This window comes from Dunckerocampus dactyliophorus, chromosome 2 (genome assembly GCF_027744805.1).
Source record: "Dunckerocampus dactyliophorus isolate RoL2022-P2 chromosome 2, RoL_Ddac_1.1, whole genome shotgun sequence".
NCBI classification, from domain to species: Eukaryota; Metazoa; Chordata; class Actinopteri; order Syngnathiformes; family Syngnathidae; genus Dunckerocampus; species Dunckerocampus dactyliophorus.
Window position 1 is genome coordinate 19,342,639 of NC_072820.1, and position 17,362 is coordinate 19,360,000.

General features: G+C 46.3%; 1 protein-coding gene across 1 annotated transcript in view; it reads left to right on the forward strand.

Moving 5' to 3' along the window:
- Nucleotides 1–10,745, forward strand: part of kcnq3 (potassium voltage-gated channel, KQT-like subfamily, member 3) — a 30,763-nt gene extending 20,018 nt beyond the window's left edge. The window contains exons 3-16 of the mRNA XM_054767705.1: nucleotides 819–909; nucleotides 1,010–1,136; nucleotides 2,822–2,994; nucleotides 3,105–3,278; nucleotides 3,414–3,524; nucleotides 3,593–3,688; nucleotides 3,767–3,861; nucleotides 3,955–3,981; nucleotides 4,603–4,817; nucleotides 7,151–7,256; nucleotides 7,346–7,477; nucleotides 7,538–7,633; nucleotides 7,722–7,809; nucleotides 7,915–10,745. Of these exons, the coding sequence (XP_054623680.1) occupies nucleotides 819–909; nucleotides 1,010–1,136; nucleotides 2,822–2,994; nucleotides 3,105–3,278; nucleotides 3,414–3,524; nucleotides 3,593–3,688; nucleotides 3,767–3,861; nucleotides 3,955–3,981; nucleotides 4,603–4,817; nucleotides 7,151–7,256; nucleotides 7,346–7,477; nucleotides 7,538–7,633; nucleotides 7,722–7,809; nucleotides 7,915–8,610 (2,227 nt within the window). The 3' untranslated portion in view covers nucleotides 8,611–10,745. The remainder of the gene's footprint in view (nucleotides 1–818; nucleotides 910–1,009; nucleotides 1,137–2,821; nucleotides 2,995–3,104; nucleotides 3,279–3,413; nucleotides 3,525–3,592; nucleotides 3,689–3,766; nucleotides 3,862–3,954; nucleotides 3,982–4,602; nucleotides 4,818–7,150; nucleotides 7,257–7,345; nucleotides 7,478–7,537; nucleotides 7,634–7,721; nucleotides 7,810–7,914) is intronic.
- The last annotated feature ends 6,617 nt before the right edge of the window (nucleotides 10,746–17,362 follow it).

The following is a 17,362-nucleotide window of genomic DNA, read 5'->3' on the forward strand; positions in this document are numbered from 1 at the left end:
CAACTCCTGACCTAACGGACAGGACCAAGTTGTACTGAACAGAACTTTGACACATGACACCTACTAAGTCACTCATTTGATGGCGGTACTGAGTCCACGAGTTGGACAAGATGGTCAGGTGACCCTCAGAGGAAGATTCCTGTCGTTGACAGGTGGTAGTGTTGGAGATGACACTTTCTCCCCACTTTTCTTTCTTATGGTTACCACGGCAACCTGACAGGACATCAAAAACACACTTCCTGTGTGTGTGTAGTATTGGCACGCTTGTCCGCTGATGCTGAGATCATCAAGAACGTGATCGAATATCGTGTGAACACTAACGAGCATCGACCCGTCATTGACCAAACCACGTGAAGACAAACATCCAGCTCGCCTCTGTTGTCCTCCACATGACTTTCATGTCTTTAGGAGACAGGAAGGGAATGAAGGCAGCTAGATTAGAACACATGCTCATCAACACTCACAGCTTTGAAAGAAACACAAAGATTATTATCCTTAAAGTTCTATGCATTGTTGGCTTTTCCACTCATGGCTTTCTTCAACATTCTAAAATGGTCTTTCACTTTTTGCTGTCAGTCCCAATAGTTTTGTCCACATGGTGTCTTTTTGGATGTTTGAATGATTGAAGGACAGGTTGACTTTGATTTTGTGTTGTGTTCCTCTAGATGCCAAACTGGGTCACTTGCTGTGCTGAGTCACCTAAAAGTTCTTTCACAAAACTCTGCGTTGATGTTGAGCAGAGCTGTGACGCCCTCTATTGGTGAAGTCCTTCTCCTGCACGTGTTGTGTTCACATTGTCTTGTCTCGGTCTGGTGCAGGTTCCTGATTGTTCTGGGCTGTTTGATTCTGGCCGTGCTGACCACCTTCAGAGAACACGAGAAGACATCTGCTCATTGGCTGGTGGTCCTGGTGAGCATGCACACACACACACACACACACAGACACACATGTGCACCTGCGGACACACACACACACAAAAACAGTGTGATGAGATGTTTGATTTTCCCAGGAAACCTTCGCCATTTTCATCTTTGGGGCAGAGTTTGCACTGCGTGTGTGGGCGGCGGGCTGCTGCTGTCGCTACAAAGGATGGCGAGGGAGGCTCAAGTTTGCCCGCAAGCCGCTGTGCATGTTGGGTAAGGTCAAAGGCCACCTGTCTGGGGTGAGGTGTGTTTATGAAGGGATGTTGTTCCAGGCTAGTGCGTCTCGAATAATGGGGCGCGTGGTGAGGTGTCAGGGGGGCCGTGAGAGGAAGGGGCCACTTTCAGTACAAGTGCAGACCTGCCAACATGTATGCATTTTTTGTACTCAGCACGCATTTTGACCCTTGAATATGCTTTGCTGCTCTCCAGGTATGCATTTTGTTGCATCTCCCTAGTTTCAGTTTTGAGTTCAGTCTCCACAACAGTCACCAGTGAATGCAATACCAGCTCTCTCCTCTCTGCAAAGCTTCTTGCATAGTGTGACATGCACCTCTGAAGCAATCTACAACCTGTAGAAATAAAATTCAACCCCCTCAAAAACAGCAAAAATTAGAAAAAAAATTAAGTAAAATAAAAAATAAAAGGCATGTAATGAGAAAAAGCTGAAATGTCGGTACTAACAACTAGGGGTGTAACGATTCATTTTAATAACGATTTGATTCGTATCACGATTCGTGGTTGCAGATACGATTCAAGGACGATATTGGTTCATTTAGAAAGATGCAATCCGAAATGATTCAGTAACTTTAAATAGATTCTGTTACTTTTTAGCCAAAAATTCAACCAGTGTAACTGTGAAATAAATACCTTGATACTGGGCAGTTGAAGTTAGCTAGTTTACCGTTGTTTTTTGTAAGAGAATCATGTGTAAGTTATTAATAATGATGATATACTTATGAATAAATTATCAGTGAGTACAAAAAATTAGCTAAAGATGCAATACAAAATCAGGATGAACAGAGGTTGGTAAAGCTTGCCATGATGAATTATTTACTTTAAATAGTGCAATCCAAACCTGCACTTTCCACCCTAAGGTGAGGGACACTATGCAAATTCCTCAGCAAATAAATGTGGTACGGTATCTTCAATTAGGTGTTGAAACTTTCTCACCTGTACGACCTATAGCAACTGTTGCCTATAGCAACTACCGTCTATGGGCATACAAAACGTCTTCACTTTGCATATTGTCCCCATAAATGTCACTTAAAAGTAGTTTCAAATAAAGACTGATGAGTTAAATATGAATACTGAATGAAGTGAATCAACTGACCAAAAGAAGAAAAAGCGAAACAACTGTATTTAACAAGTCCACTACAACTTCCATGACCACCACATACCCGGAAGACAATGACGTCACCGACAGGCAGACTGTTATGTTTAACGTCTTTATCATTAAAAGTGCTATGTTAGATCGATATACCTGTATATGTCGTCCTGAATGGAAACTTGAGAACCCAGATCGATGTAGTTGAATTATAGGAATACAAATGTATGCATGGATGTAGTGAATGAATCATTACTTCCCTACTAATAACTAATAATATTACAAAGCTTTGTCTTTAAGTATATATGTTAATGTCTTTTTTTAGCCTTTTAACAAAATTTTAAAAAATATGCATAAAAATATCAAAGTGGCCCAATCAAAGGGGGGGCGATGGGTAGTATTCATAAAACGTTGTCAAAGTCGGCAGGTCTGTTGGTGTCTTTGCTTGGCTCGTGCTGGTGCCAGCAACTCTTACAGTGGTTTGTACCGATAAAGAAATGTTATCAGTTAAAAATAGTATTTAAATTCGGTGGGGGCATGACAGAAAATAATTGAGAGCCACTCTTCTGGGCAGACATCTTTGTGCTGGTGGCGTCGGTGCCGGTGGTGGCGGTGCGTAACCAAGGCAATGTGCTGGCCACGTCCCTGCGCAGCCTGCGCTTCCTGCAGATCCTGCGCATGCTGCGCATGGACCGCCGAGGAGGAACATGGAAGCTGCTGGGCTCCGCTATCTACGCCCACAGTAAGGTAGGAGGGGGGGTGGGTGTCAAACTCAAGCACTATGTTTCCATGGTAACCATCTAATTGTCAGGTTGGTGCAATTAAGTCAAAGGACAATATTTTGCACATGCACGTAGGAGCTGATCACAGCCTGGTACATCGGCTTCCTGTCTCTCATCCTGGCATCCTTCCTGGTTTACCTGGTGGAGAAGGACGACATATCAGTGGACATGTCCAACCCGGACGACCCCACCGCTCAGCCTAAAGCTCAGGACTTTGACACCTACGCAGATGCCCTGTGGTGGGGGCTGGTACGTCACTTGCTGTGAGCATGTGCTTCAGCAGCTCATCTCTGCCTGCGTGTTGACTCTGTAGGACAATGTGGGACAATGTGGGACAATGCAGGACGGAAGTCTAAGTGTGTCTGGGCTGTTTGTCTCTTGCAGATCACACTGACCACCATTGGTTACGGCGACAAGACACCAAAAACATGGGCAGGGAGACTTTTAGCCGGGACTTTCGCTCTGATTGGCGTGTCCTTCTTCGCGCTGCCTGCAGTATGTGTCGAGGACATGTCGTAAGAGGACATGTGGATGGTGCATGATGTCCAAGTGTTTCTCTGCAGGGCATTCTGGGTTCAGGTCTGGCTCTGAAAGTCCAGGAGCAGCACAGACAGAAGCACTTTGAGAAGCGCCGACATCCAGCTGCTGGACTCATCCAGGTGAGGCCCCGCCCACCTGCTTGCTGCCCCTTGTGTCTGATTGGACAGTTCACAATGCTGCTTGTGTATGTGTTGCAGTCAGCGTGGCGCTACTACTCTACCAATCCAATCAGGGAAGACCTCATTGCCACGTGGAGGTTTTATGAAACCGTTATTTCTCTTCCGTGTTTCAGGCAAGCCACGTGCACATAGCTCACGTGCACGTTTACATGCCTTCATACGTCACCGCCATGTTTGTTTGACAGCTTTGTGTTTTTGTCATGCAGGAAGGAGCACCTGGAGGCCATAGCCAGGTAGAGCACCTCATGACACCTTGACTGCGGTCCAGTACAATCTCATGATGCACATTGTGTCCAATAGGGACGTCTTACAGGGTCCAGCATCCAGGTAGGCGGGTTCACAGATAATTGGACCTGCAGAATATTCAGGAAGAGACGTTGTGAGTACGCGTTGTGAGACTCTCCGGCCTCTTTGTTCTGCTTCTATTTGTCCTGAGGACACAAAGAGAACTGTGCATGTTGGAGGCCTCCTCGTCTCCACTTCTACCCCCTTTGCTGCCTGTCTTTGGACACGCAGGAGTCTTCATGTAGTTCTTGATGACTTTTGGCTTTAGAAGACAGGTCTCTGTCTTCTCCTGTTGGGAGAAACCAATGTTGTGTCTCTCACTGCTTTGTCTCATTGATGTTCTCCACTGAGATGCACAGAGTGTTTTCACGTGCTAAGGCGCTAATGTGAGTGTGTTTTGTCTTTAGTGACATTTTTAAAAGCAAGTTGATCAAAACCAAAGTTTTTTTTCTCTGAAGTTCCTCTTAGTTCTTCCACCTTTGCTCTTGCTGTCACCATGACAACCAAACTAACAAAGCTGCTGTCAAAAGTCAGAAAAAGGTCATCTTACAGCATTTTCCTCCTTTCAGCCAGAAAATGACACTACTGGAGCGTGTTCGCCTTCCTAATGCCCGGCCGGCAATGGCGGCCGTGGCGGTGGCGGCGAGCAGGAAGCTGGCGGCCAACACGGAATCCGTGGAGGACAGTCCTTCCAAAGAACCCAAACCTGCCGGCTTTAGTAACCGGGAACGTTTCCGCACCGCCTTCCGCATGAAGGCGTCCACGTTGCGCCAGAGCTCTGAAGGTATGCACGTTGCCATGGCAACGGTAACGCGCTGGTAGGGGTGCCACGTTTAAAATAATTTTTTTTCTCGTTTAGAGAAAAGCTGTCTCGCGAGAACAGGGCAGCCAGAAGACAGACTGAACTATGGCATCGGTACTATGAATGATAACACACGTAATATGTTAGTGGCAGTGTGCAAGGCAGGATTGGAGCGGCACATTAAGTGCTTTAAGCACACTATTAACCTTGCAATCCAACTTACCTTAGTGTTCCCAGCATCAGTCGATCGTGACATGTGGCTGTTTGTTCCATCGGAGTTGAACAGCTTCTGCCGTGTTCAAGCGGAAGCTGTAGTAATTCTACATTTGATCAAAGTTACTGACTTGTTATAGTAGCACATTTCACTACTTCCTACTAGCACACTCTCAGCATCATGTGAACTGTTGTTCTTTTAGTGTAAACATAAAACTAATCTACTGCAATCTGCAATCCATTGTACATTTGTCTTTACATAACTACCCAGCAACATAAATGATTAGTAGTAGCAGCTACAACTGACATCATTATTTTAACTTGTCATTGTATTTTTCTTAAAAGTAATGTTAAAATATTGTCTCGTCTCGTGAGCCCAATATCATGTATCATGTCTCGTGAGCTGAGTGTATCGTGACACCCCTACTAGCTAGTGGTCGCACTTCTTTTTTAAGTAAAGCATTTTCGTGTTCTAAGGACCTGATCTACTAGGACCTTGTCACTACACAATACGTACCCGGAACGCAATCGGTACCGCGCATGTGCGAGCACTACGTCACTTCCTACTTCAGCAAATTTTTACGACAGCGGTAGTTATTATTTTTTAAATGTATGAACATAAATGGCCAATAACCATACTTCACATATGTAATATAGTGAGAGGTCATTTTATAAGTGACTGTTGTTAAAACACTTCATTGGCATGCGGATGTTGCTTCATCATCTTATGACATCCACCAAGACTGAGCTACGGAGCAACTTATGCAATGCACGTAGCGCAGACATAAACGTCATATCCGCATACGTATAACACATAAATAAATAGAACGGAATAGAACACATAAAATGCAATTATATTTCAATATAAGCAACCATAAACAGAGTGCAATGATGGATTAATGTAGAGGATTCACCTAGAGTTTTTTTTCTAAACGGAGAAATACCATCCATCCAAACATATCTTCCCAGCAAATGCTTTTGTGTGTATTTTCAGTGTCATAAAAAACGTAAAATAATTTATAAAACAAAGAACAGAGGGCTTATAAATTGTCCACTTGGTGGGGGAAGACATACAATGTATATTCCTTGCTGCTGTAAAATAGATCGACGTATGGCGTAGATTACACGTCTAACATGCGACTGCCAAAAAATAGGCCGACCGGATGTAGACGCGTTCTGCACATGCGTAGAACCCAGTTGAACGATTAAGTTTTGGGTACGTATTTCTGCCACAGCGTTATGCACGGCTGGCCATTGTGGCCAAGAAGGATGCATATGTACAACAACAGATGACGGAGAGAGACTCCTCTGTGCAACTCTCAACATATTTAGACTGTCAGAAATGAAAAATAGTTGAGATATACACTGTACAGTATCGTCTATCCAGCAATACTACTTTAGAACTGCGGGGAAGGCTGATTTGGAGCCAGTCACAAAAAGGAGCCTATGGAAAAACACCTTGCAATACTGCATTTTCTGATGTTTGGATCATTCCAGCGCACCAGTTAGTGCCGGTGTAATAACGAGCCGTGCGCCCCATAGCGCAATAGTGTGGATTTTAGTGTGGATTTCACCTGGATATGCAGTTTAGTAACATGTGTGAGTATACTGTATAACGCTGTGTAAGCACATGTTCACATTAATACTGTATCATAACCTAATAAATCATACATTTCATTGTTTCACAGGTTGTAGTGTAAAACCCGTATACTGTATTTCACGTTGTAGTGTAAAACATATTAAATGAATAAAATAGACTGATATAGCATTATTAAGAAGATGCAGTGTGTCTGCTGGAGTTGATGAGTGTATTTGCCTCTTCCAGCAAGACAACTCCACGGCTTCAAACCATTTTTTTATAGCCACACTGCTTTCCCAAACGCCATGGTGACAGACACTCTAAATCATCATTTAAATTGGGCGCTGCACCACTTTTGCACCTGTTAAAATTTGCACAATCAGTCATAGGAGACTACCCGCAATATGCCGCCAATTATAGTACTGTACATGCCATTTTTTTAGTTGGCTCACGCAATTTAGCGCAGATGCTCATATGTACTTTCTCCAAAGAGAGATGATGACAAAACAATGTCCTCGTCCAGACGCAGCAACCCTGCCAGAACCCGTCCTGGAGGAACGAGGCTTCCCGGCTGACATCCTGCTGGAGGAGATGATTCCCACGCTCAAGCTGGTCATCAGGGCCGTAAGGTCAGACACTTGAACACTCCTACTTCTACATTTTTACAAGATGCAATCAAAGCATGCCTGAACAGAACGTGTGTGTGTGTGTGTGTCAGGATCATGCAGTTCTTGTTGAACAAGAAGCGCTTCAAGGAGACGCTGAGGCCTTACGACGTGAAAGATGTGATCGAGCAGTACTCTGCTGGTCACCTGGACATGCTGTGTAGGATCAAGTACCTCCAGGCCAGGTGAGTCCGACCTTCTAGAAGCTTCTTGCTGGACCTCATTGCCCCTCCTCCCCTTTGCAGGATCGACATGATTCTGGCCCCTGGACCCCCCCTCACCCCCAAACAGAAGAAACCTCCCAAACCCCCCTTTAACTATCTCACCAACCAGTCCCCCAGGTATGCTGACCTCTGACCTTTGACTCTACAACAAGAAGTCAAAGGTCACCACAGCGTGTGTGTGTGCATGTGTGCGTGTGTGTTGCAGGCACGAGTCGTACTTCTCCAAGAGTGTCTCCATGGCCGACACCGAGGACCAAAGCATGATGGGAAGATTTGTCAGGGTGGAGAGACAGGTGAAGAGGAGGACTCTCTCACGTGACCTTTCACCTTGTCCATCTGCTCACAGCATTTGTATATATGCGTGTGTGTGTGTGTGTGTGTGTGTGTGAGAGAGGCAGGTGGAGGACATGGAGAAAAAGTTAGACTTCCTAGTAGACATGCACATCCAGCACAGCGAGCACCTGCAGGTGGACTCTGCTGGCACCGCCCACATGACCTTGGAAGCCCCCCGCCCCGGGGCTGGAGACATCCGCGCGGTCTTCCTCAACTACGCCGAGTCATTCCCGCACGTGGCCTACCAAGTGCCCCTCGGCAAGGTGGGCTCGTACTACGGCTTGGGGGGTAGAGGAGGCGTCGAGGAGGCAGGATCAGCTGCAAGAGGGCGCACCTCACATGTCCATCCGCGTCCACCGCCACCCACTGTGCCCACCTACGCCGAGCGTCCCACCGTCTTGCCCATCAGCTCCCTGCAGGACATGTCAGGGGGGCTAGGCAGGACCACAGGGGGGCGAGGGGGCGACTCGCCGCTGTCGTTGTTGTCAGTGAACCACGAGGAGCTGGAGCGCTCACCTAGCGGCTTCAGCATCTCTGGCGAGCGGGGGGATGAGGACGAGGACGAGGAGGGGGCGGGGGGCTTAGCTACGAGGGCCAGGGTGACCACAGAGGAGGGCGGTCGGACCCGACCTAGACCCGTGTACCTTGCAGAGGGTGAGACTGACACGGACACAGACCCCTTCACGCCCAATGGGGGACCACTGCCGCTCTCCTCCACGGGGGAGGGGCTTGGGGACGCTGTGTGGAGCACGCCGCCCTGAGCCTCCTTCCGCTTGACCTTTAATCCAAGCCACGCCTCCAAGCCACACCTCCACACTTGAAGCACTCAGAGGAGGTTGTCAGTGATGTCATCGTGATGTCATTGCGTGCATGGCCAAATGTTAACACGACGTGACGGCCAACTGCATGTGACGCATGACTAGCGTAGACGCGCTTCTGCTATGCCATTTTCTACTTTCACTTTTCTTTTGCATGGACCGCATGCTAGGACGCCATCTACTGGCCAACCAAAAGTCACTGATGTATGCGTGTGTGCGTGTGCGTGTGTGTCAGGACTGAAAAGTAGGCGGTGCTTCACTGTCACAGTGCTGAATGATTGACAGCATCAGAGTGTCATCAATCAATCAATCACGTGACGTCCAATGTGCCAAAATCCTCCAAAACGTCTTTCTGTTTGTCCTTAACGACCCGACACCTTTGATTGGTCCTGATGGAGCCGCTGACAACAAGCCATCTTTACAAAAAAAAAAGTTTGTAGCAGCAGTCTGTTCATCTGTCAATCTAATGAATTTACAATATTTTGTCAAGATTTTCTAACAAAACTTATTTTCTACGTTTGTACGGCAAAGTCCACTCCTGAGACAAACAACAACCTATTGTCTTCTGACCTTTACCCTTCTCGTGACCAGAAAAGACAGGAAGTGAGAGGCGGGTCCTCAGTAGCCTTCATAGTAATAACAACCATAATAATCATTATAATAATTATAATAATCACCATTTCATGTTTTTAGCCGCTTATTAAACGCTACACTTATTACCACTTATTAGCACACTTCTTGTAGTTATGTGACAACTTGAGTCACATGACACCTCAGGCTTCCACTGATTTAACACACTGGCCACTTTATTAGGCACACCTGTTTAAAAATAGAAACTATTGTTCAATGAATGTCTTGAAAATGAACATTATTAGAATCTTCGCCACTGGATCTCAGTAGCTGGCGTACCTAATGAAGTGGCCGCCTTGGCGTAGAAACGCTGTAAGCTAGCTCCCAGCATGCTTTAGAGAACCACATTTACTCTTTTATATTTCAAAGTAGAAAAACTTCCTTTCCTTGTTTCACTTTGCGTTGTCATGATGACAGACATTTAATGGCGCGTATAATGACGTCATATTTAACGTGTAATCGAGTATTTACATGAAGACACCTGCACATTTTTTCCCATGAAGAATTTTGAATGAGTGTTTTGTTTGTAAGCATGCTGCAACCGACATGCTCCAACTTCATCACGTCCTTTCGTCATCGTCTTATTATCTTCATGTCCACGTCCAAGTGGACCTACAGCACAAACACACTTTGTCATGTCAAATGACCTTTAACCTTGATTCCTTTAACTGAAAAAGCATTTTGGCATCAAGAAGTCATTTTGTGTGTCAGTGCTAACATGCTAACATGCAGTCTTCATGAGCTGCTTTCTTGTTCAATTCTTTTTTTTTTTTTTAAGTTCTGTTCATGGACCTTCCAGAAGGTTCTGGAGTGATTTATTGTTTTGTACCAGCACACACACACACACACACGGTATAGTAGGTCCTGAAGGCTGCACAGGGTTCTGCTGGAGAACTAAAAGTCCAAAACGTCTTTTCTTCTCACAAAAAGCCATAAAATGTTCGACTGGAAGCTAAAGTGCAGCCTTGTCTGTTGTGTTTGTGTTCTGATCCAAACATTCAAACATGACCTGGAACTTATTGGACCTTTTGATTGCTACCAATGATTTGTGCCTTGGCTTTTCACACTTTTGTTCTTCTTGTCGCTCTTTGGCTTTACAGAGTTGCAACAACTTCAAGGTATGAATTATATTCATATCCTGCTGCTAAGCTAGGCTAAAAATCAATAGCAACCTTGATATCCAACATATTGACAAGTGTTGGAATGTCATGTTTGCTTAGCGACATAGCTAGCTAGCTCGGATCGCAAGACTTCTCCGTCGCCAAACAAGCAATGTCAGGCAGAGAACGTCCTAGAAGGTTTGCGAGCGACTTTGCAGCAGCAGCTTGTTTACTTTTGACATCTCAAGACAAGAAGTGACCTTCACCTGTCATCACCGACATTTCCCTTCTTTTTGATGATATAATATGCAAATGTACTCGGACTTGTTGATAATAAAGGACTGAAGTGAGCAGACTCAGTGTCTTCTTGTGACTCAACAGTGTCCCCTAGTGAAGAACTGCCGCCAAAGTGGTCCAATCACATTCCTGTTGATGGCTCCACTTCTGTGGTCCAGTTCTATGTGAGTCCACATGCCACTCAGATTTTTACTTTTGTGTGATGGCAGGAAAGATAAGTACATTCATACATGAATGTACATCGCAGGCAAATGAAGAAAAATGTAAACATAAATATAACACGCTCTTCCTTGTTCCATTACACAGTGTTGTCTGCTAGAAATGAACAGCTATACTGATAAGTGAGATAAGATGTTTTTATGTTCCATTTTCTTAACTCATGGTGGCCTAGTGGTTAGCATGTTGGCAACACAGTCAGGAGATCGGGAAGACCTGGGTTCTAATCTCCGTTGGGCATCTCTGTGTGGAGTTTGCATGTTCTCCCCGTGGGTGCACGGGGTTTCTCCGGTTTCCATCCACATTCCAAAAACATGCACATGCACGACTCTAAATTGTCCAAAGATATGAATGCGAGTGTGAATGGTTGTTTGTCTATATGTGCCCTGCGATTGCCTGGCGACCAGTCGAAAGTGTACTCCGCCTCTCACCCAAAGTCAGCTGGGATAGGCTCCAGCATACCCCCGCGACCCTAATGAGGACAAGCGGCATAGAAAATGGACGGATGGATGGATGCTGTGTAACCTGTGTACAATTTTTTAATCGAAGATGCCTCCGAAGTCAACTAAAACGGCAGAAAAATTTAACGCCGAGGCCATCGTTGTGAACAAACCGCTATTGGATGCCATTTTAGCGCCAATTACCACACTCATAACCGAAATGAACGAGAAGTTTGACGGGCTTCAATGCACTCTCAGTAGACACGATAACAGGCTGGCTTGACTGGAGGAAAATGCATGATTTCTTCACGAACGAATGGAGCGGTTGGAAGCCACTTGTGACACACTTCAGACTGACAACAAACTAACGATTTGATACTTGAATGGTTTGAAAAACGGAGGAGTGAGACGACAATACAAATATTAATATTAAATTAATGAAAATGGTGTAGAATTTTATAGGTGTGAATGCATTCGCACAAAAATAAATGTCTTTCCGCCTGACATAAAGTAGTTTAGTCTGTGTGTGTAGGAACAAAGTTTGAAGTACGTCATTGCGCAGTCATTACAGTGCGTCATTACAGTTGACAAGGCAGCCACTGGGAGGCGCTCACACACCACACACCACTCCTGACCCCTCGCCTCCGCCTCCTGTCTTCTGCCTAGCAACAGCCTCTTGTGCAGTTTGTCACTTAGTGCTTATTGTGCGCACACACACGTACACACACACACTCACTGTTAAAGTCAGGAAGATTTTGAGTGTTAAATGTTGAGTGTAATGAAATGTTCATGAACAACTACAAAAACTTTACTCTACACACACGCACGCACACCCACACACATATAATTGTAACAGTCCACATAGAATAATTTGTTTTGCTGTTGTATTTTAGCTGTAAGTGTCATCTGTTGTATGTGCTTGAGTCCTTTTCTTACATTTGGCAGTTGCCGTGCATTACTGCATTCTAAAAGAGTTACACCAGGGTATAATGACAGACAACTCAAACAGAATTTAACTTTCCAGGTTTTTACTGAAGAAGACACCCAGAATGTACACGAATGAAGGATGCGGGATTTACAATATGAACTATAAAACATTGAACATCAAAGACTACATCAACAAACACCACTGTTTACTCCCCAGACAAGAAAAAAAAACAAACAAAAATGTGACAAACAACATGGCAAAACACAAACAGTAAAACATGTAAAAAATAATAATAAAGTCAGATAAAATATGAATTTTATGCCAAATTTTGTCGAACAAAACTCTCTGTCCCTCTTTGTCCCACAGGCTCGCACTGCTCTGTAAATAACCCCCCACTCTGGCCTCTATCAAAGCCTGGTCTTCCTGGAGCTGCTGTGACTTAGGGGCTATCCACACGGAAAGGTTTTCAGGTCAAAACAGCAAAGTATTTTATTGTTTCGGTGTCTCATCCACACGGGAATGGCGTCCTGGGTGACCTGAAGCGGTATTTTTTTTAAAACGGCTTACAGAGTGGGAAAATCTGAAAACGCCCGCTTGTCGTTGCCGTGTAGAGAGGCAATACGAGAACGATGACGTCACCGACCCGCCACCACCTCATTGCCGCCACGTCACCAGAAGTGAGCTTTGACGACAAGCCAACATATCTGAATATTTCGACGGACATGACTCACCTCAGTCGACATTCTCCTGGTATCTTGTTGTCTTATACTCCATAATGACTCGCAGAAGTAATTCCACTTCTTGCAAGTTTAATGTGCGTGGGAAAGCAGAAGACGACAGATTTATGCCCGTGTGCTGTCTTCTTCTATGGTTGGAAGTCTCACGTGGTTCCGTCTGCGTGCCCGTCCACAGCGCCACACGTAGGTGTGCCCTGTGTATCACATCGTTTTCAATTCCCTTCTGGATGCAACTATATTCTAATCTGGCACAGTGTGGATGCAACGTTTTCTCAACCCGCCCCAAAAAAAATCCCAAGAACGTTCACGTGTGGACAGGGCCTTAGTCTCTTTGATTTCCGTAAAGACCAGTATATCACTGGAAAGCACAGAACCTCTAGCTTCACAAACCATTGGAAATATTTTCATACTTCAAGGTTTAATGTAATTTTAAAATAGCAATGCAAATCGTAACAGGACGCATATCTAACCAAACCCTAACCCCAACCCTACCTAACCCTAATATAATCCAATCCTAATCCCAACCAGCAGTGAGGCAGACCAGTTTGATGAAGATGTCGTAGCAAGGAAGATGGCTGGAGGACTGAGGTTCAAAGGTTATAGATACTGACATAGAATGTATTTGTAACCCTCCCGCCCCTCAGCTATATGAGTGTGAGTGTAAAAAAATCCAAATTATTCAAGAAAGTATTGAAATGGAGGGATGTGGGGGGTTTGGGGGATGGAAACAAAGCATGTTTTTATTGATTGTCAAACAAAGCACTTCAGTGTTGGGGGTTCACATGAAACACACAGATGCACCCCCCCACACAATGCCCCTCAAGCTGCATCCGTCATTCAACCCCCCTGATGCCCACAGATCAGATAAGACGCCCGCCCAAAAAAAGACAAAGAGGACTCTGTGGTTCAGGACCTCCCCCGGCCCAGGACTCAGGTGTAACCAATCAGAGATGAGGGGGAGGTGCCTCAGGTGGGACAGATAAAGATGCCATCAGAACCACGATCCACTCTGATGCCGCCTGCCTCCAACCACACGGTAAGACTTCCTGTCTGCCCTTCCTCCAACATGTGATTGGGTCACGGCAGGATAACCACAACCAGCAGTGGTGCAGTAGAACTTCTGCCACCATAAAATGTTTGTTCTATATGTGACCTGCTGTGTAGGAACCATGATGCTGATGTTCTTGTTGACGCTGCCAACGCTCACATGTGGTCAGTAGCGCACACGCGACACACGTGTTCTGTCACGTGGTTCAAATGGACTCTCAGGTCTTTTTGCGTTCTTACCTCAGCTCTGCCCGTTGGCGTCCTCTCATGCTCAGAGTGGGAGGAAGGTTCTTCAGGTCCCATGATGATGATGATGATGGGTGAGGTCAACATGAGGTCTTTGAGCTGTTCTGGTACTTGTGTGGTCAAAAAGGAAGCACTGTGCACGTCTCAGAGGGTTCAAGAAGAGCTCTCCTAGTGGAGTGACATGGTTCTGTTGCAGACTGCCTTGGCGTGCGCTTCACGTGGCTGCACAGCCTCTTCCAGAACCTTCCATCAGTAGTGAACTTTGCGTTGAAGCTGCGCTGTGCGAGCGGACTCTGTCTTCGTGACCTGGAGGACTATGGTTGCTCCTGCAGATACCAACCTTCTGGGGTCACCGCAGACCCGCTGGATCTGTAAGGGTGAACTGCTAGAACAGACTGTACGGTGTTAGGCTCTCACCCAGAGGGATGATGACTTTTCTTTTCTTCTCTGCAGCTGTTGTGAGACTCACAGGCAGTGTTATTTCAATGCTGCCCCCTGCAGGCCACAGCCGGAGCCTCTCCTCAGCAACCTTACCTGTGAAGCCGCCAACAACACCTGTGACTCAGGTAGACAGACACCCAGCACCAAACCTCATTGAGAATAGTTGTGTTTTAAGCCTGCTAAAGCCGTAGCTTAATGTTAACCAATGTGAGCTCTTTGCGTTGTTGCTGTTAAGATGGTGACCGGTGCCAGCAGACGCTGTGTGCATGTGACCAGGCCGCCATTCACTGCTTGACACACAACACCTACAACCACACCTTGAGAGGGGGTCACGCCTCCTTTTGCTCATCTGCCAATCAAACAGGTACCCCGTTCTTGTTGTACAAGAATGACAATAATTTGGATTGAAAGATTAAAACAAGACTGACATGTTGTCTTCATCTTGCAGACTTTCTGCTCAGCCAAGACACCTCAGACGCAGGTGAGTAATGTCACTTCCTAGGGTGCCTGTGATTGGGCAGGAAGGGGGCAGTCTCCTCCCCCTTGGCTCTCAATGAGAAGATCTTTAATTGTTCACAATTAAAAGTGAGGAGGGCTGCACGGTGGCCTAGTGGTGAGCATGTTGGCCACACAGCCAGGAGATCGTGAAGATCTGGGTTCAAATCTCCGTTGGGCATCTCTCTGTGGAGTTTGCATGTTCTCCCCACATTCCAAAAACATGCATGTTAGGTTAATTGGCGACTCTAAATTGTCCATAGGTATGAATGTGAGTGTGAATGGTTGTTTGTCTAAATGTGCCCTGCGATTGACTGGCGACCGCCTCTCAACCAAAGTCAACTGGGATAGGCTCCAGCATACCCGCGACCCTAGTGAGGATAAGCGGCATGGAAGATGGATGGATGGATAGAAGTGAGGAAGAAAAGTAGGAAGTAACGTGTTGTGTCAGCAGCTAGCAAGTCTTTCAGCGTCTTTCACGTGTCCAACTCTTCCTTCCTGTCAGCTAACTCGATATTTCATTATTATCATTAACATTATTATAAAAATTCCCAAGATTCTTCTGTTGTGTGTAGCAGAGTTGGACCTGGTCGAGGTGGGCAGCGCCAACAACCACAGCCAGTTGCAGCAGGTGGCCGCTGACTCCATGACGCCCCCTGCTGGTAGGAGGTGTCACTGTCTGAACGAAGCACAAAGCTCTAACTGACAGCTTTCTGATCCCAGACCAGTGGGAGGAGCTCCAAAAGGAGGAAGAACAGGAAGTCAATGGGACCTCCAGTGAACTGGAACAGGAAGAGCAGACCGCCCACAATGCATCTTTTGGTGACCCCCAGCATCAAGGTCAAGTGACCACCTTTAACCTGTCACATACCACGATATTAGCAACACAGCAAGCTGAGTGTGGACGTGTTTGTGCAGAAGCGTGGTCACATGACAACACACAGCAATATGAGGGGACAGAGTCATCTGAGGAAGTAGAGTTGAATGATGTATTCACCTCCTCATTGGTACCATCTTCAGTGGGTCCATCAATCGGCCTGCTGCACAGAACCACGCCATCGGCCTCTTCTGAAGAAAGCCGGGATGAAGAGGAGGATGATGATGATGGTGAGTCAAAACCTCTAGAGTCAAGCGTGTAGAACCTGGCCATGCTTCTTGGTGAACTCTGTCCAGGTCCAAATGACCAAACAACATCCACTGTGGTCCCACCGACCACCACACAAAAAACATCTGCGCTCAGCAGGTCCACCAGACCCACAGAATCTGTGGAGGACACACAGGACAGGACCAGAACCTCCACAGACTCTTGTGAAGACAAGGATAAGAGTCCAGAATCAGAAGGTGAGCCCAAATGGATGACCTTTGACTGCGTGGTCACCATGACTAGAGGTGATTTCTAGAGTCTGTTGGGGCCCTAGACCCTAGTGTTGTCCCGTTGCTTAGTGCTACTGCTGTGGAAGTTCAAGGTTTGTCAGCCCTCGGGGGCCACCAACTGGGCAGGAGCCCCAAGCAGTTGCTTTCCCCAGTGCCCCTGACCTTGACGACAGCCTTTACTGGTCTTGTTCTCTAGTCGGGTCTTTCACTGGTTCCAGGTCAAAGTCAGGTCTTGGGTCATTTGTGTCTCATGTTTATTTATGACGTCCATGTTTTGGTCATCAGACTGGGAAGGCGGTCACACGAGGACGGTGCCATTGTTTGCGTGGTCCCTGTTGGACTCAATGGGTCTAACAGAAGTTCAGACTCTGTCGGACGGTTCAGGTAAATGAGAAGCTTTCATGGCGCGCACACGTTGACAAGGTGCGCATCCTGGTGTCCACTCCACAGAATGCAGCTCCTCCTTCAACGTGTACGCCAGAGATGGGCGTACACGGCGCTCCATGCTGGCGTTAGGCGAGATGCTGCGATGTCTGACTGGACGATGTCCGCATGAGTACGAAATGTACGGCTGTTACTGCGGTCAGGAGGGTGATGGCCAACCTGTGGACCGCTTGGACAGGTAGAAGTCCATCTATTAGTTACTTGTTAGTTTTCCATGAATTACTTTCTTCAGGTGCCTGACTGGCTAAATGGTCCTGCAGTCACAGCGCCACCTGCTGTTCTGTTATGAACTTGACAGCC